Raw genomic sequence first — 19360 nt, 5'->3', positions numbered from 1 at the left:
TTACATGACTCAGCAATTCCACTCCTACATCTATACCCAAGAGAAATGAAAACATGTCCACACAAAAACTTACACACAAATGTTCACAGAATTATTCTTAACAGCCAAAAAGTAGAACAACCCAAATAGCCATCAACTGGTGATGGACCTCGAGATCGTGACCTGAGCTGAAGTCGGATGCGCAACCGACTGAGCCACCCAGGCGCCCCTGAAAAGGACTTTTAAAGAGAAGATGTCTTTAAATCTTCCGGTGGTGCCTGGGTGGCTCAGTCGGTTGAGCTTCCAACTTCGGCTCAGGTCACGATCTCACGTTCATGGGTTCGAGCCCTGCATCAGGCTCTGTGCTGACAGAGTCTGGAACCTGCTTCAGATTCTGTGTCTCCCTCTCTCTCTGCCCCTTCCCTGCTCGCACTCTGTCTCTCAACAATAAATAAATGTTTAAAAAAAAAAATCAAAGAGAAGATGTCCCCAGGAGAGAGAGACAAGTTCATAGGGAGGATGAAACAGTGCTTCCCACCTCACCTGAAGAGCCAGGAGCCATGGGAACTTACTGTTACCTGAATTTAATGTTCTTTGTGGGGATTAGGAAATTAGGTTAAACAACAACTGAAAGATACCATCTCCAAGCTACAATTAAATTTTATTTCTGCTTCAACAATAAATACACCTGAGAGTTATTTTTCCAAATCCCACCTTCTGATCAAATGTCCTTAAAATTGAAATCTCACATTACCCTTAATTGTGATCTAGTCCCACTTGGAAATTATATGTTTAGCTTTAAAACCATGACCTTAAAGCTCAAGTCTTACAGCACTGGCTGCTTAGGCACCTCATGATTAGTTTCGTTCTTATACTAGCACCTACTGGCTATTAGGCTCCAATTTTCATGTCCATGAAGTGATGGAAGTTTTTCACCCACTCAGAAGCTAAGTTTTGATGCATTTGCCTTCGATGGCATCAAATATGTCTTCTAAGGCCTTCTCTACACACTGGACAAACTCCCGGGCATTGCGGCCTGGGTAGGAGGAGACGCTGCAGCCTATCCAGTTGTCATGAACAGCATACCCAATGCCAAAGCCATCAGGGACCACAGGGGCAAAGCCACCAATGTTCATTGCTGGGCTGTTCAGAGTGCTCGTGGACAGGATGTTGTGGTTTATCTGCCCATATGCAGGGTCCAGGTATAGCTCAGGCAGAGCAATCCCCTTGGCTGCTGCCAGGTAACGCAGAGCAAATAAGTGTCGGTCAAAGCCCTGGCCTGTCAAAGACAAAATAGGAAACCAGAGTCTCAGAATCCCGGAATTAAGAGACCTTAGTAAAACCTCCCACCCATAGTAGGAGTCCCCTTCACGGCATCTTTGAGAGTGGAAGAAGGGTCTATCTGCCTCCACATGTGCACCTCCAACTCACTAACCTCTGCAGCAGGGCCTAAAATTAAAGTATGATTTTTAAAATTCTGAAACTGAGTTAGTTTAGTCAAGCAGTCAAGAAAAGTGCACGAAGAGAGCTATGAATTCAAAAACCAAAATAAAACCCAAAGTCCAAGTCAAGTGTAAAAGACAAGATTGAGTCACTGGAATAAAATATAAAGGGTATTTGACCAGAGTTCTAATCTCAGCTTTACTGCTAATTTGTTGTGCAATGCTGAGCCAGTGGCCTCAGTTTCCTACCCCTAAAATGGAGAAGGGTGAGACCAGAATGTCTTGGGAGATCCCTTTTACTTCCAGGACTTTTGGCTGCATGAAAAGGACAGGACTATATGGTCCTCCAAATTCTTTCCGGGTCTCCGATTTTACCACAAAGAGGCAAAGGAAGGAGGACACTTAGATTTGGGAAGACCTTCGGAGAAGGCCTATTGATAGGGAGCCAACACACAAGTGAGGTGAAGCAAGAGAGGCCGCAGACTCAGAAATCCTGAACTGTCAGAAGTTAGATGGCCAATAAATAATAATAAATAATAGAAAGACAATCAGCTGAAAGTGACCCTAAGTGAGGATGAAGTTAGATGCATTTCTCCATCCCTGCTTAGGAGGAAAAGAACATTCTGATCCCTAGGCTAGTCTGACTGTTTAGACTGCTAGGGTAGAAAATAATAATCATCTGGGAGTTGGCAGATGGATTAAACTGGGAAAGCGGTGGAAATCAGACTTGGAGTAGAAGAATATTACTGAGGCTTACCCCAGAGCTGAGGGCAACACGACCCAAGGGCATGCTCCCCAACCCCATCTCACCCATTGCTGCTTCTTTGGTCAGCTGGCCGTGGTACGTGGAGCACTTGGTTATCATCTGCTGAAGCTCTCCAGTACTGTGCTTGGAGGGCTCCCTGACGAAGGCCTGGGAACACCTCTTGGTGAAGATGGAGGCCGGGCGGATGGTCTCAGTGCGGCCGTGCTTGAATGCTGCAGTGCTACAGGACTCGTAGGTGGCCACCGTCTGCCCATACTGCCGCAAGAAGGCCATCTGGAAGGCCAGCTGAGCCACCGAGTCAGGGCTCAGCTTCTGCTTCTTCAAGAACTCTTTGCCTCCTCTCTGAAACTGGATGAGGTCGACAGTGAGGGTTTTCACGGTGGCATTGAACTTTTCCTTAGCGGTGCTGATGCCAGTCTTTAAGGCATCGTTCAGCTTGAAGTTAAGCTTCTGCACGGCGACAGAAGAGTCCATGCGGGCTGGCTGGCTCTGTGGGGTGACAGCAGGGGCCTGAGTGCTGTCTTTGAACACTTCGTTAAGAAACCTGAGCACCGCCACCCCATCGCCCCAAGCATGCTCAACGTGGATAGCAGCAGTGCCGTCCTTGGCCATAATGAGGTTAAAGGACTTATCAAACCAGCGGTTTGTGCCGTCACCATGCAGCATGTTGTGACACAAGTGGACGAGGTCCTTAATGGGGAAGTCATCTAGGCAGAGACAGAACACAGCAGAGTCCACTTTCCTCAGGGCCTCCTCATTGCCACCACTCGCCAGCTTCTGCCTGAGCTCTGCCCAGACGTCTCGGTTCTCGGTGGTCAGATATGCCAGGGGAAACTCGGGGGCAGGGCTACTGTCTGAGAGAATGTACTTCAGATGAGCCTGGATTTCAGAGGCACCCACAATGTTTCCGTCTTGATCTAGGACATCAAAAACATAGAAATGTCCTTTTCTTAGGACCAGGAGGTGCCTAGCCTTCTCATTAGTAAAGAGTTCATCCTGAATGGGTTTGGGTAAACGGGTTGAATTGAAAAGCCGAAAATATTGGGACATATCCAGGGGATAAGCATTGACCAAGTAGGCCCCATACCAGGACAGAGAAGAAGGCACAAAGCGTATGAGTCTCTTGAAGGTATCAGTGTCACTTTTCGCAGGGTTCAAGTGGAAAACCTCTGGCTCCAAAAGACCAGCCCGAAGTGTCTTCAGAAACCGGATGGCAGAAACAGTCATGTTGGTTGCCCTGGTGAGCTGGTCATTATACTCAGACTTTGGGTCAGGGTTGAATGCCAGAAATGGATTAAAATTCAAGACAATGGAGTCTCGAGCAGACAGGTACATATCAAACCAGGGGCCTAAAAAATAAAAGTAAAAAAGAACAACATAAAAAGTTAATGTAGTCCCTAAAGATAAAATTTGAGAGAGAAAAACAAGCATATGCAGAGAAAAATGACATCAGCCTCCAGAGGGTGAAATTCCCTAATTATTTTTCCGATCTGCAATAATTCACGACCTGTACACCATCTTTTGCATGTGGCTTCTATCACTTACTATGTTTCTGAGGTTCAGCCATGTTGTAGTGTGTATCAGTTCTTCATTCTTTTTATTGCTGAGTAATGTTCCATTATACCACATTTTGTTTGTCCATTCATTGGTTGACTGACCTTTGATTGCTTCCGCTTTTTGGTTATTATGAGCAATGCTGGTGTGTACAAGTTTTTGTGTGGATGGATATTCTCAATTCTCCTAGGGCAACAGCTAGGAATGAAATTGTGAGGTCACGTAGTTAAGTCTGTGTTTAATCTTTTGAGGAACTGCCAGGTTGTCTTCCAAAGTGGCTGCCCCATTTTCACCATGCATGAGGGTTCCAATTTCTCCATGTCCTGGGCAACATTAATTATTGTCTGTCGTTTTGACTATAGCCATTCTGGTGGGTAGATCATTGTGGTTTTGATTTGCATTTCCCTAGGTTTATTGCTTTTTCTTTCTCATTCTATTTCCTTTCTTGACTCTCAAAGAAATACAGTAACATCTCATCTGTATGCACACTCAAACGGAACAGGTGTTAGTTCCCACCCATTTCCTTGGATTTCTCTTGTTTTATCTCCTTTCAGGGACAACATTCACACTTGGCTGTCAACCTACCGTGGGGGAAAGTATTCACCATCAGTCTGGGTACGCTGTACATTTGTGTACTCCCGCTTTTAAGAAATGCTCAAAAAGCAATTAGAAATAATAGCCAGTGTGTGTGGATCATCCAAACTAGCCTTCTACATTCCTGTGGATATTTCACCTGTAAAAATTCCAGAAGCAATATTTTATCAGAAAATGTGTCTACCACGGGCGCCTGGGTGGCTCAGTCAGTTCAGCGTCCATCTCTCGAAATCGGCTCAGGTCATGATCTCACGGTGAGTTCGAGCCCTATGTTGCACTCTGCATTGACAATAAGGAACCTTCTTGGGATTCTCTCTCTCTCAAAATAAATAAATAAATAAATAAATAAATAAATAAATAAATAAACAAACAAACAAATAAATAAATAAATAAATAAACATTAAAAAAAAAAGCCAACCTTAAGCCAGTGGCAGAGAAAGCTAAGAGATAACATGATTTACACAGCAGAACCCCCAGAATGCGTAGTATTTGGCAGACTTAGGTTTTCTTCTCTGGAGAAAGTAAAACTAGGGACAGAAGTCATAGGTGAGATCTCAAGCCTTCTTCCCTTACTCTACTCCTACAACAGTAGCAACCGGGGAACATACCATTTGGCAGTTTAACGGAAAAGCCTTTCTTGGGAGTCTAACCCAGAGACATTAGTACAAGGGCACCCCAAGGAAATGGTTTAGCCGGGTCACATTACAGTGAAGTTCTGACGGACCAGCCCCACCCTCATCCACAGAGCTTTTCAATATCTCACTCAAATCTAAGACAACAGAGAAGGATTATGAAGGATCTGAAGAAAGAAAAGCAGGCAAAACAAATAGAGAAAAAAGCAACTTGGAGACAGACTACGAAGGAAGATGAGAAAAAAACTTCCCCAATAAATTATTAAGCATATAGAAAACGAAACAAAATAAAGTAGAAGACCATTATTAACTTAAGAGGAAAAAAGTTCACACAGGAACAGGAAAAACAATCTCAGTATGCTCCACGACTCAGTTGACAATAGGGTATATGTGGTCCTTAGTATAAACACTACGTATCGAGCAAACCAAAATGACAAACAACCACACTGCAATAATCAGGGAATGGGACGTGTGCATGTACACTCATATGTGTGGTGGGGACATGAGCGACTGCTCGGTTCTGGTCTTCCACAGTGAGACGTCAGCAGATAATGCCTACAACTGAAAAAGTTAAGAAGCAGTGATAACGGGCATGTGATGTGCAGAATGGGGGTAGACAGCAGAAGAATGAGCAGCTGGAGGTAAGAAGCGGGAAACTAGGGGAGGGTCAGGAAATTGCCATTTTTCCAAACAAGACTGGTAGAACCATTGATTCTGTAAACTATGTGCATGTATAACCTTATGAAAATATAAACTAAGTTAAAAGAAGTTCTGTGAGAACAGAGGCAGAAAAAACAAACTCTGAAAGGAGAGGGAGGAGAACTGAAAGGTTTCCTGGAAAAATCATCCCACCTGGATGTTTTTTGTCTTTTCTGTTTAAAATTGAGATATAAATGACATAACACACTGTGTTCCTTTCAGGTGTACAACCCAACGATTCGGTATTTGTATATGTCGCACAACGATCCCCACAGTAAGTCTAATTGACACCCATCACCACACACTGTTATAAAAGCTTCTTGTCTTGTGATGACACTTCTCAAGATCTGCACTCTTATCACCTTTCAAATATACAATAGTATTAACTATAGTCACGATGCTGTACATTATATCCCATGACGTATTTCTTTTATAACTGGAAGTCTGCACCTTTTGACCCCCTTTGACCATTTTGCCTGTCCCCCCGCCGCCACCCCCGCCATCAATGGCAACCACATACTTGGGTCTTAAAGAAAGAATTTGCCAGGTTAAAAAATGGTAGTGGGAACAACATGGATAAAGACACAGAAGAATGAAAGACTAAATAAACAGTGAGTTGTTGAGTTTTGTTGAGGCATAAGACTATCATGGAGAAGAGTAAGGGATGAGGCTGGAGAGGGCAGTTAGGCCAGAGTGTGAAGCGTCTAGGATGATATATGCAGGACACAGGACTTAATCCTGCATCCTTTTCAAACAGAACCAATGATCAGGCTCTGTCTCGGTCCTACCTACAGAGCAGGCAAGACATTGCTCCTCAGCACTGACTCCAGGTGAGATCTTAGTGGAGGAGGAATTCACTCAGCCTTCATGTTTACCTCAGAAAGAGAGGATGAGGGGCGCTTGGGTGGCTCAGTCGGTTGAGCGTCCGACTTCGGCTCAGGTCATGATCTCACGGTCTGTGGGTTCGAGCCCCGCGTCGGGCTCTGTGCTGACGGCTCAGAGCCTGGAGCCTGCTTCTGATCCCTCTCTCTCTGCCCCTCCCCCACTCTCACTTTGTCTCACTCTGTCTCAAAAATAAATAAGTGTAAAAAAAAAAATTAAAAAAAAAAGAAGAAAAAGAAAGAGAGGATGAGACATTACTCTGGTGGGCTGGTCTCACCAAAAATATTCTGAGACCAAAACAGGACAGATGATGCCTTACTTTCCACTGTGGAGGGCTCCAGGAATAGCGTGCCCACAGCCCAGCCCACCTACCTGAAATGTAGCTCGTATGTTTATTCTGCTTGTCCTGAGCAACTAGCTGCTCATGCAGTTCTTTTCCAATCCCATTTTCAAAGCTCTTGCAAAACTGTTCTGTCTTCCTGAAATGTTCAAGAAAAGATAGAATCAAACCATGGCAGGAAATACATGATTTCCAGACTCATGGCCAAGAACTCTTACACAGAGCTGTGGGGCCCCTGTAGCATATCCCTAGAACCTGGGACTGAAATCAGGAAGTCCCTCTGAGCAAGAAGAACAGCCACCAATCCCAAACAGATACATTCAGGATATCTTCTTAAAATAACTGATCGGGAAGATCAATCGACATCTCACACAACAATCTATAATCTAGGAGGCAGCTTGGTATGGAGAAAAGGACATAAGCTTTGGAGTCAAGGAGAGCTGAGTTTTAATTCGAGCTTTGTTACTGTCAAACTATGGGACCCTGGACATGTGACTTGATCTAAGTCTTGGTCTCTTAATGTGTAAAACAGAAATAATATACCACCTTACAAAATTAAAAAAAGTATTTTTAAAGCTAAGGATTCAGGATAGTTTTAAACCTAATACTTAGTAACTGGTAGCTATTAAATCATAACTATGTCAAAAGAAGCTTCAAGTGACTAATATGGAATATTTAAAAGCAGAGGACTAGATTATGAACAATTCATCTACATTTTCCATCACTGTTCAGTGAAGGACTCTGTGATTCTAATGACAGTGCCAGTTATCTGCACAAAACCTTCCATTATGGAAAAGTGGGATAGAAGAATTTAATGCAACCCACTTTTGACAATATCCAATATTATTTTCCACTTCCATGCTGAACTAGTTTCCTAGGACTGCCATCACAAAATGCCACAAACTGGATGGCTTAAAACAACAGAAATGTATTCTCTTTTAGTTCTTTGAAGTACAAAGTCAAGGTGTTGACAGGGCCGTATTCTCTTTCTGCTCCACGCCTTTCTCTTCGTTTCTGGTGTTACCAGCTATTCTTGGCATTCTTTGGCTTATTGGTGCATTCCAATCTGCCTTCATCATCACATGGCTGTCTCTGTGTCTCTTCTCCTCTTCTTATAAGGATGCCAGTCATACGAAATTAAGGACCCACCCTACTCCAGTATGAACTCAACTAATTACACCTGCAACAGTCCTATTCCCAAATAAAGTCACATACTAAGGTTCCCAGAAGGGAATGAATTGGGGTGGGGGGAAGGCAGCATCCTATCCAGCTCAGTACACATGCTCAACAAGCAAACTGCTGGTCTGCCATGTGCTCTCCTCAATGAACTCCCTACCAACAGCACATGCCCTCTGCCAATGACCATTACCAGCTAGCCTCCAGGTCCACCTGACAAGATACAGTATAAATTTGGCATTCTGGCTTATAAACCATTGCCTGTTGAGTCCGGTTAGACACAATGTCACTTCAGGGCTTGCTCAGCCCCTCCTGAGTGAAGATCTATTTCCTAAACTTGAAAATGTAAGGACGGGGTCCCAGATTTCTGGAGACCCAACTGGATCACAGACACTTCATGAAACTACTACTTGCCAGCCTCTCTTGAACCACCCAACCATGGTCATTCAGGGTTCTCTGCATTTACCTGAACTGGCCATCATCCAAGAGAGGCTTCTGTGCACGGAGGTATCTCCTAATGGTGTCTTCAAGTTTAGGAATAGGCAGCCTGGAAAAAAACTAAGTGTAAGTGTGACAATATGTGGAAGGGGTCAATTAGCTTCATAACCCAAACTAATAACTAATTACCAGATAATTAATTTCCTTCCAAAAACAAAAACAAAAACCAATAATGGGAATCCACAAACAAATCAGAATAGAAGGATTTACTAATGTAAGTATCAATAGTAACTTTTTTTTTAGGTAAAATAAGAACTTTCTAATGTCTTAATGGTGAATCTCATAGGCGAAATAAATATTCAAATAACAGATTCAAAATGGGGAAGTGGAAGCCACCTGAAGCATTCCTGTTTCCTAGTCACAATTACAATACCTGTGTTAACCCTATATTGGTACTGATTTTAATCCTACTCTTAATTGGAACAACTGCACTTTTCTTCCCCAAGATGAAAACAGAAAGTTCTATTTTTTAACTTTCCTTGTGCATTTTATGAGAGAAAATCATACAGAAATGAAGCACAGTCCTGTCCAAGGGCCAGCCAAATATGGGATTGACCGTCAAGCTATGCCCAGCCACCAAGAGTCCTTTGAGGAGAACCAGATCTTCCTGTGTGTGTACTTACTCATCATTCTCTACCAGTACAATCCCAATGATGGCTATGGTGATAAAGTTACTGGTCCACAGTGGAATGAAAACACACGGACAGCAGAGTGAGGTGTACTTTCTTTCATGTCAGTAATTTTATTAAATGATATAGCCTATAATACCAAAACTTAATCGTGGTTTGCGAAGTTACCTCTGTCAGCTCAAAATCAGCACTAATATATTCAAAATATCTAAATATAGCAGCCATTTTGGAAAACTGTGAAGTTATCCATAAAACACAGTTTAAAAGCCTACTATATGTAAGACATACTGTGATTCTTCAATTTATTTTTCAATGCATGTTTATCAAAAACATGATGTCAAAATTAATCTGAATTATTTACAGTCAGTATGGACTTAGCTGCACTGAGTAACCACTCATAACACTTTAACGCCATCAATTATTGTCCTTATATTCGTGGAACCACACAGAACATCTCAAATACTACCTCAGCTACCTCATAATTATCTACTCATAGTTATCTACCTAATTTTCTCGACTTTGTTTTAATACAATAGGGACATTAACAAAAGTTCTTTTTAGTTTTTTTTTAAATGTTTATTTATTTTTGAGAGACAGAGAGAGACAGAGCGCGAGCAGGGGAGGGGCAGAGAGAGGGGGAGACACAGAATCCAAAGCAGGCTCTAGGCTACAAGCTGTCAGCACAGAGCCCAACGTGGGGCTCGAGCCCACAGACTGCGAGATCATGACCTGAGCTGAAGTCAGCACTTAACCAACTGAGCCACCCAGGCGCCCCCAAAAGTTCTTTTAAACAAAATTCTAAATTAGAGGCAACAGCAGTTTTAGAAATAGTCCTTATTAGGGGCGCCTGGGTGGCTCAGTCAGTTGCGCATTCTACTTCGGCTCGGGTCATAATCTCATGGTTCGTGAGTTTGAGTCCCGCATCAGGCTCCACGCTGTCATGCGGATTCTTTCTCTCTCCCTCTGCCCCTCCCTCGCACTCACACTTTCTCTAAATAAACAAACTTAAAAAAAAAAATCCGACTATTCTAAAACACCATTTGCTTTCAGATTTCTCTCCAAAGAAAGCCGCCCCTCAACTTCTAGGAAGGACCAGCACCCTCCTGACCCCCATCACCTGCATTAAACAAGTCTCTTTCCTCTCAAAGCCAAGTACCACCTTCTCCCCATCCTCATCTGTTTGCTACTCTAAAGGGGGGTGGGAAGTAAACCAGCTCCCGGGTGGGAAGGGGTGAAGCCCTGATTTTTAGTATTTACCAATTTCTGTAACTCTCCCACCAGGCAAATTTCAAGCTACGAACACAATGCCACTGAATGTGGAGCTGGGAAGAACTGCAGAGTTGGCTCTCGTGGTTACAGTAATGCACAGAGAGGGAAGCTCGCCACTCATCAGGATCCTTCCTTGAAACTTCTGACCTCCACCAGCACATGGGCTGACAGAGAACAGGCATTGATTACTCCTTCCCTTCCTCCCCCAGCCCTGATTCTTCTCCATCACATTTAGTGGGTTATGTACTGTGTACTCTCCCCCATAAGACTGCAAACTGTGAGATCCTTAAGGACATCAAAGATGGAGTTAGAAATTCTCTCCTCCCGCCCTGCTAGTGTTTTTTCCATCATCTTCTGAGTCTCTTTTCCCTATGTCCTCTTTCTCTAAAAGTGCATGTTTTCTCAAGACTCGGTCCTCTGCCCTCCCCTGTCTACTCTGTCATTAACCTTTCTGCTCTGATACTTTCATTTCTGACACACAGGCTCCTCCAAGCAGGTACTGAGATGCAAAATGGAACGTATGCAAGGGAGCATGACCCTGCCGACTAGGGACAGTGTGGTATGCTGGAAAAGCATAAGCATTGAAGCCAGACAAACCTGAGTTTAGTTATAAACAAGTCACTTTTGGGGCGCCTGGGTGGCGCAGTCGGTTAAGCGTCCGACTTCAGCCAGGTCACGATCTCGCGGTCCGTGAGTTCGAGCCCCGCGTCGGGCTCTGGGCTGATGGCTCAGAGCCTGGAGCCTGTTTCGGATTCTGTGTCTCCCTCTCTCTCTGCCCCTCCCCCGTTCATGCTCTGTCTCTCTCTGTCCCAAAAATAAATAAACGTTGAAAAAAAAAAATTAAAAAAAAAAAAAAAAAACAAGTCACTTTTCAGAAGATAGACCAGTGGTTACCAGGGATGGGAGGGGGGCAGGGAGTGACTGCTAATGAGTACGGGTGTTTTTTGCAGGGGACAGAAGGGAATGAAAATGAACTGAACAGTGGTGATGGTCGCACAACTCTTGTGATACACAAAAAATCTCTGTGTACACTTTTACAAAGTGAACAGTATCTCAACAAAGCTGTTAAAAATTTTTTAAAACAAGTCCCTTTTCACCTCTGGTGATCAGTTTTGTCTTTAGTAAGATAACGGAAGTGAAAAAGGTGGTCTCTAAGGCCCCTCTACAATTCTGTGACTATAACTTCAGGAGTCACATTGATTCTTCCCCTTACAAGCCAGCATAGCTGCAGTGGCTAATCTGGTTTCATCATTCACAGCTATGTGACTTTGGGCACACCACTCAACCTATACCTGATTTTCCTCATCTATAAAATGGGGATAATATTAGTACGTGCCTCCTAGGGGCACCTGCGTGGCTCAGTTAAGCATCTGACTTCGGCTCAGGTCATGATCTCACGGTGAGTTTGAGCCCTACATCGGGCTCTGTGCTGTCAGTGTAGAGCCTGCTTCGGACCCTCTGTCCCCCTCACTCTCTGCCCCTCCCCCACTCATGCACACTCTTGTGTCCATGCACACGCCTGCTCTCTCAAAAATAAACATTAAAAAAATTTTTTTGATATTAATATGTACCTCCTAGGGTTCTGTGCAGATTAAATGAGGCAATGCATGTCACTGACTTAGAATAGTGCCTGGCACCTAGTAAGCACTCAATTAAATACAACGTTTTTTTTTTTAAATCTACTCAGTCCTTAAGTCCTATAGATCCAAATTCTGCCATTAGACTGTTCACATCCCTAGGGAACTAGCTCATCACCTCTTCCTCAGTGCCCAGCACAACGTTTCACCATTTCTATTGTTTTGCCTGCCTTCCATGTATTCCCTCTTCTTCTGGTAACAGCACCCCTCCTACTCGAGTCCCTCTGGTTCAGGCGGAGCTGACTCCAACCCAAATCCATGGAGTGGGCTTACAGCTTACTGGTTCAGACCCAATGAGACTCAGGATGAACCTATAAAACTTAATTACAGGATTTTTTTTTGCACAGTTAGGAGGGGCAAATCTCTACTAGCTGAGGTCACTAAAAGGTTGGGGTCTCTTAAGTGGTGGCTGCCACTTTGTCACCATAAGGAGAGAGCCTGGCTAAGAATGGAATCACACAAATGAATAGCTTCGAGTGGAAAGGCAAAAGAGTCTTGATGACATCATTTGAGCCCTTAATCCAACCTGGATTTTGCAGGTCTGTGAGTCCCTATACTTGTTTGCTTAGGCCAGTTTAGTTCGGTAACTTGCTACCACAAAGGCCAGTAAGTGTTCACTTATAGGCAACATTGCCTGTCTTATCTTTAGAAATCAAGTCGCAAGGTCACCCCCAGACTCTTGGCAGCTCCTTAAAGAATACCAAAAGGGGTTTCATTTGCACACCTGTAGTTTCTTGTGCTGCCTGTGATGTAATTCATCAGGTGCCTTGAAAGAGGTAGTTAGGGACTTGAGAGATGCCTGGCAGTTCCATCTTAACCACGTGGGTTCTCCTTCCCCACCCGCAATCTAGAGAATCCCCATCTAACATTATCTGTTATAAAAGTAAACACCAAGCAGATATATCTCACTAATTATCCCTTGTGTAAATGACTCTGTGTAAGTGACCTGCTATCATTACCCAGCTTCCAAGCAGCAGGCACTTCACTGTTCTTCCTGCCAAGAACACAGCTAAAAAACCCTTTGTAATTTTTACACAATCTAGTTATCACTGGAATAAAGCCGATCTATTTTAAGGACATGCCCCTGGGGCCTACCCAGAACCTTACTGTTTCTACCTGTTATCCTCCATACCTTGGACATTCTGGCCTCACCTCCCTCCCTGTCTGAATTCTAGAGAACCTGCCCATTCTGTCTTGAACATCAACTATCATCTAAAATGATTAGGGATTAAAAGACAAAATAATATTGACATTTATTGTGAATCAACTATACAATTTAAATGGTGACCGATATTATTTTTTTTAAAGACACAATGGGTCTCTCCCAATCCCTACCCCAATGCGTGTGCGCGCGCACGTGCACACATGCACACACACACCCCTAGCCCAATTCTAATAACTTAGGGCCCAAATGGTGATTCTTTACTTTGGGCTGGGCTCTCCATAAACTTCTCAACATTTCTGAACATGTCATGCATTTTCAGGCTTCTGTTCCTGGGCACTAGCTGCTCTATCCTTCCCTCACTTCTCTCACTTGGTGATCGTCAAATTCTGCAAACGTCACCTCCTCTGTGAAGCTTCCCTTACTCGCCCAGGCACCATCACTCCTACCTCCACACTGACACAATAGTTGTCACCAAGCACATCCTATACATGCAACACATGTGTGCCTAATGCAGCTATAGTACTTATGATTATCTACTAAGTACTTACCAGATTTGTATTAAAGGCACTATATGAGGGTATTTAATTCTAACAATCCCGAGAGAAAGGTAACATTATCATCCCAAGTTTAAGGTTAGATGACTTTTGCTTATACCCGTGCAGTTAGTATGAAGTTGAGCTGGATTAAAAATAACATATGGGATGCCTGGGTGGCTCAGTCAAACATCTGACTTCTGCACCGGTCACAATCTCACGGTTCACAGGTTTGAGCCCCACCTCAGGCTCTCTGCTGTCAGCACAGAGCCCACTTCGGACCCTCTGTCCCCTTCTCTCTCTCTGCCCTCCCCCTATTTTCATGCTCTCTTTCTCTCTCTCAAAAGAAAGAAATAAACTTAAAAAAATATTTGAAAACAATAATGAGATCTAACTCCTGCCTCAAGATCTTGTGAAAAACTGACAGGACTAGAGCCATTTTAAAATGGAGTTGAAGCAGCCATTGTAGAGAAACTGCCTTACTTGCTTTTGTTTGAACTGGCCAAAACCTTCTGGACAAAATGGTAATTGTTTTTAAACAATTGTTTGAGAAGTCAACAGGAGAACAAACATCGTGATCACAAGACTGATGGCTATGGACATTCCAGAAAAAAAAGAAAAGTCAGCAGCTAATATATACCCTGGAGTAGTTTGGCTTGTAAGCATGTGTAGGCAACCTTTGTTCCCCCTTTTAATTCAACTCATGTAACTGCCCCCTATCTCTTCCTCATATAAACCTGTTGCTTTCACCCTACAAGTGGGAATCTTATTTGGGTATGTACTTGAATCTGTGCTCCCCACACTGCAATTCTTTAATCCCAAAGAAATGCTCATCTGCCTCTCATTGTAGCTCTTTATTTTCAGGTTGACAATCTTAACCACGATGAAATGTTGCTTCCCATTTATCACATTATATCTTAACTATCTGTCAAACCCCCCCCCCCCCCGCCCCCTCCCCATATGTACACTCCTCACCATGACTGATTGGTCTCCAAATCCATACCAATAAATGTGTCTCAAATTAATAATGTGAATGAGTCGGTCAGGTTGATCCACCCTTTGTCCCCTTAGGGCTTGCAGTTTTATATTCTGAGGCTAACTGTTCAGTGTATATAAATAGAGCCCTTAAAAAATAACACCTAATTGAACTATACATCTAAAAATGGTTAAAAAGCTAAATTTTATGCAATGTATTTTGACCACACTAAAGAAGAGCCTAGAAAAAAAATCGTAACACCTAAAAAACAAACAAATGACGGTGCAAGGGTTCTTAGGAGGAAAGTGAGTCCAAGGCCACTGGGTCATAAGGTGGCAGTGATATGACAGGAAGAGGGAGGGAATGGGATCCAATTGGACCACCACAAAAGGACTAGTCCTTCCCCAGGCCAATGGCTTAAAATAGTTCCCTATTTTGGGCATCTTACCTCACTCTATCCTCACATTAGCGCTATGAAGTATGTGTTCCATTCCTACCTTGCAGGGAAGAACCGTGGCTCAAAGAAATTAGCGGAACTGCCTGAAGTTACAAAAGCATCAGATCTAGCATATGAGGCCAAGTTCTACCAGACTTCAAAGCCAGGGCTCTTCACCAAGTGGGACATCAAAATGAGTGTCACAGATAATACATTTTGCCAGCCTAGAATCTCAGAGATAAAAGGAATCTCATCTTATCTAACCACCAGTTTACAACTGAGGTAACAGAGGCCTGGGTGTCCTTGCTGAAAGTTATGCATTGATGTTGATGACTCCGACAGGTTTTTCTGCTGTAGGTTGGAGGAAATGATCTGGAGTATTACTCTCAGCTTTCTAATTCTAGTGGAGAAAATCCCTCTGATCTTAAACCGGGCTGGAGCCCAGGCCTGCCTGAAAGTCAGATGCAACTGGGCTTGGCAAGTGAAGGGAGCTTCCGTCATTCTTCACCTTTCCCCCACATACGGGCTCAGCTTACAGAGGATTCGCCTACAGGCACAAAGGCCACTTTTTCTTTCTCTCCCTTCCTCCTGCCAAATTTAAGCACTGGGGTTGGGGCTAGATAATCTCATTTTAGTCTGCTTTAGATGTCTGCAGTTATTTCACCTCAAATGATATTCCTGAGAGGGCGGGGGTGGGCAGCAGGGATAACAACGGGTTAAACAGCTGCTGGATGTGGAGAAAAATACCAACCTAGTAGTTGGGGATGATACCTGTGATACAATCTATGTTCTGTTCATGGGATGGGGAGCCCTGGCCTCCAGCTTCTGGACTGGGAGATCCCCGATGGCAGTTTGGTGAGAGAGGAAGCGAGAACGGTCTTTGAGACAAATTTGGGACTAGGCACCAGGAACTAACCGGTGAGCGAGTAGAGAAGTTAAAGTCTGGTTTCAGATGGTAAAAGAACTTCAGGAAGTCTCTAACATTGAAAAAGGAGCCCTGGCAGCTGAGATTAAGGCTGGGAGTTGAAAGGCTGGGAAAACCGAAAGTTTTTTTTTTATATTAAAGAAAATACCAGGTGAGGGGCGCTTGAGTGGCTCAGTCGGTTTAGTATCCAACTCTTGGTTTTGGTTCAGGTCATGATCTCATAGTTCCTGAGATGAAGCCTTGCGTAGGGTTCTGTGCTGACAGCAAGGAACCTGCTTGGGATTCTCTCTCCCTCCCTCTCTCTGCCCCTCCCTCATGCATTCTAAATAAATAAATAAATAAATAAATAAATAAATAAATAAATAAATAAATAAGAAAAAAGAAAAGAAAATACTGAGTAAAAAAAAAAATACTGGGTGAGAAAGGGAGAGGAAGATTTATTGGGTTTTCATAGGGAAGTGCACTCGGTGAAGCATTTTAGAAGGTGGAGAGGGTAGTTAAGGTGAGGAGGAATACAGAAGAATAGAAGAATTGGGGTAGGTTCTGGATCTAAGCTGAATAAGACTTTGAGAGGAGCACTGAGGGTGGTGTCTAGAATTCTACCAGGGGGCTGGAGTTGAAGAGGGTGATGTGGGTTAGAAAGGATATTTTAGGGGGAGAAACCTAGGGGTAGCTGAGGAAGGTCTGGAAGGGATGAAGAGTGCTGATGTTGGGGGAGGGTAAGGTGAACACTCGAGGAGTGTAGTGGGTATTGGATGAGCTGCTATAAGAGCAGAGTACTGGAGGCACAGGGAGTGGGGCTGAGCAACAGGCTTGAGGGCAGAGTGCTGGGAAAAGTTGAGGGAGGGTTGAGGGAGGGTAACTATTATGTATCAGGAATTGGCCTGTCCATATTCTGGGCAGGAACGCGGGGCAGTCATGAAAGTACTTCAGGGGACACCCTAGTTGGAGGGGTAAGGTTGGTGTTGGAGATATGCAGGTTGGGCATTTTTCAGGAAGAAATATGAGGGACTCTTCGGTATCAGGATGGAAGCTGGGTTACTGGAGAAAGAATTCGAGAAGGGTTCAAGATGGAGAATCCGAGCGAGCAATGGGGGGTGGGGGGTGGGGTTCTGGTAGAGAATTTGAACGTACTGAGGCTCCTCTACCAGGAGACTCTCAAAGTGACAGTATTTCCAGATTGCGTGTTACGACAGCGTCCCAGGGAGGGGGTTTGGGTGGAAGCGGGTCCAGTAGAAGAGTCGTGAGTGACTGACGGGAGTGAAGGTTGGGGCCGGTCCTGGAGGGCAGCGGGGACCGGGAAGCCGGGCTCACCTGGGCAGGCTGTCCTGGTAGTGCATGGTGGGCACGATGCTGCGATGCAGGTACTCGCCGGACCCCGAGCTCGCGCTAAGGGGCCGACACAGGGGCCCCGGGCCAACTGCAGGGCCCCGGGGCCAGGCGCGCAGCAGCAGGCGGGCCACCATCGTCCCGGACGGCGAGAAGGCAGGGAATGGGGGATTTGAGGGGACAGAGACAAGGCCCCCCCCCCCCCCCCGAGGTCTCCGGGTCACCGGATCAGCGCCGTGGGTCCAGCTAGCGTCGGTCCGCCGAGCTACTTCCGGCCCTCCAGCTCCGCCCACGAAAGGGCCAGCCCCCGGCCCCGCCCACGAACGGCCCCGCCCGCCAGCGGGCCCCGCCCATGGGCGCACCATTGGCTTCGGGGTTCCGGCCCGCTGCTGGGCGGGTAGCGACGCTACCTCTTTGCTCAACTGGTCTCTCTACTGTTCTCCCTGCTTGTCTCCCTGCTGCTCCGGAGGCGGCGGGAAACGGAACTCCGAAGCCACTCCCTTCTGTTTTGGAGCAATACAGAAACTGGAGCGGAAGGAAAAGAAAAGCCGAAGAAAGCGCTGAGAATCTGATAAGCCATGCTCTGTTGACTACAGGAGGCTGCCTCTTCTCACAAATCACCTCCAGCTTTCCTTCCAACCCTGACTCTAAGATAATACAACTGAACAGAGACCTGTTGTCCCTCACAAAACAAATAACCCCAACCACAGTCTAATCCCTGCTCTCAGCTGCAGCTGAAGAAGAGCTGAAGGCTCTGCTCCCATTTCACAAGAAAGGAAGGTATCAAAAGACATAAAACCGTGTTGGCTGGCTTGAGGGACAGAATTCCATTCTGGGAACTTCGCCTTTTCTTAGCTCCAGCTGTCAGTCACCGCCCTGTGTGTTTGAAGTAGCCAGGTACATTTGGTCTGCCCCATAGTTGTCTATAAACAGTGGCAGTGGCCGGAGCACATCAGAAAGAGCACTAGACTGGGAGTCAAAAGACCTGAGTTTTTGTCTCAGCCCTGTCTTTAATCCGGTTAGGTACCCCATACCCCTGGTTGAACAGGAAGATCACTAACCAGCTCTAACACCCATTCATTCGGTGGTGACTACAAATCCTTAAGAACTGAACATGAAACTCAAAGATACTGAATATCTAATCCTCCTTCCCTGAAGGGAGAACAGACAGAGCTGACCCAAACCTAAAACATCAGTGCCATTTGCCTACAATGTATAGAGCCGGAGAGAGAATATAAATTCTTTTCTAAATTAGAACATTCCATCAAATCCAGTTTTGAAAGCCTTGAAACCTGAAGCAAACATTAGGAGCTGTGTAGAGCTAAGGAGATCAGAGAAACCAGAAGAAACAGCAGACCCAGTAGAAGGACAGTGGCTTACTTCTAGTGACAGAGGGCTGGCGAGCCTGGGTGGCTCAGCCAGTTAAGTCTCTGACTCTGGATTTCGGCTCAGGTCATGGTCTCACAGTTCATGGGATTGAGCCCCACGTCTGGCTCTGCGCTGAGAGTGCGGCACCTGTTTGAGAGAATCCCTCTCTCTCCGCCCCTCCCCTGCTTGCGTGTGTGTGCATGCACTCTCTCTCAAAATAAACATTTTAGAGACAGAGAGCTAAGGAATAGTGCTCATCCAATATAACAGCTGAAAGAGGGGCTCCAGAGCCTTCTGTGGGCGCATGGCTGATTGGAACAAATCTAACCCCTCACACCAATAGCCAAGGCCTTCTAATTCTGGTCCCCACCTGCTTCTCCAATCCCCATAGTAGGGTCAAAGGCAGGCTGCCCCAAGATGGACCACTCTGGCATGAAGATTATTTTGAGCTGAAAGCATTTGAGACCCTGCAGACTCAAGAGTAACTTTTACCTCTCCTTTAACTACATAAAAGAATCTAAATTGGCGGGG

At 44.9% G+C, this 19360-nt stretch overlaps 1 protein-coding gene across 3 annotated transcripts; it reads right to left on the bottom strand.

Annotated features, from left to right (window-relative positions):
• Nucleotides 1-621: 621 nt before the first annotated feature.
• Nucleotides 622-17726, bottom strand: CPT2 (carnitine palmitoyltransferase 2). Of its 3 annotated transcripts, XM_030324882.1 has the most exons (5): nucleotides 17447-17726; nucleotides 8531-8611; nucleotides 6921-7027; nucleotides 2232-3536; nucleotides 622-1258 (listed from the first exon to the last, which is right to left on the bottom strand). In XM_030324882.1, exons 1-5 carry the CDS (start codon nucleotides 17596-17598, stop codon nucleotides 927-929), a joined length of 1977 nt encoding a protein of 658 aa, XP_030180742.1. In that variant the 5' UTR covers nucleotides 17599-17726; the 3' UTR covers nucleotides 622-926. The 3 variants fall into 3 exon arrangements, with proteins under 3 accessions (XP_030180742.1, XP_030180744.1, XP_030180743.1); XM_030324884.1 differs by lacking the exons at nucleotides 6921-7027; nucleotides 8531-8611; nucleotides 17447-17726 and adding an exon at nucleotides 4475-4687; XM_030324883.1 differs by lacking the exons at nucleotides 6921-7027; nucleotides 8531-8611; nucleotides 17447-17726 and adding an exon at nucleotides 3733-4468.
• Between the last annotated feature and the right edge of the window lie 1634 nt (nucleotides 17727-19360).

Source organism: Lynx canadensis, chromosome C1 (assembly GCF_007474595.2).
Source record: "Lynx canadensis isolate LIC74 chromosome C1, mLynCan4.pri.v2, whole genome shotgun sequence".
Taxonomy (NCBI): domain Eukaryota; kingdom Metazoa; phylum Chordata; class Mammalia; order Carnivora; family Felidae; genus Lynx; species Lynx canadensis.
Note: the sequence above shows the minus strand (reverse complement) of the source record. Positions and strands in the feature narration are given on the sequence as shown.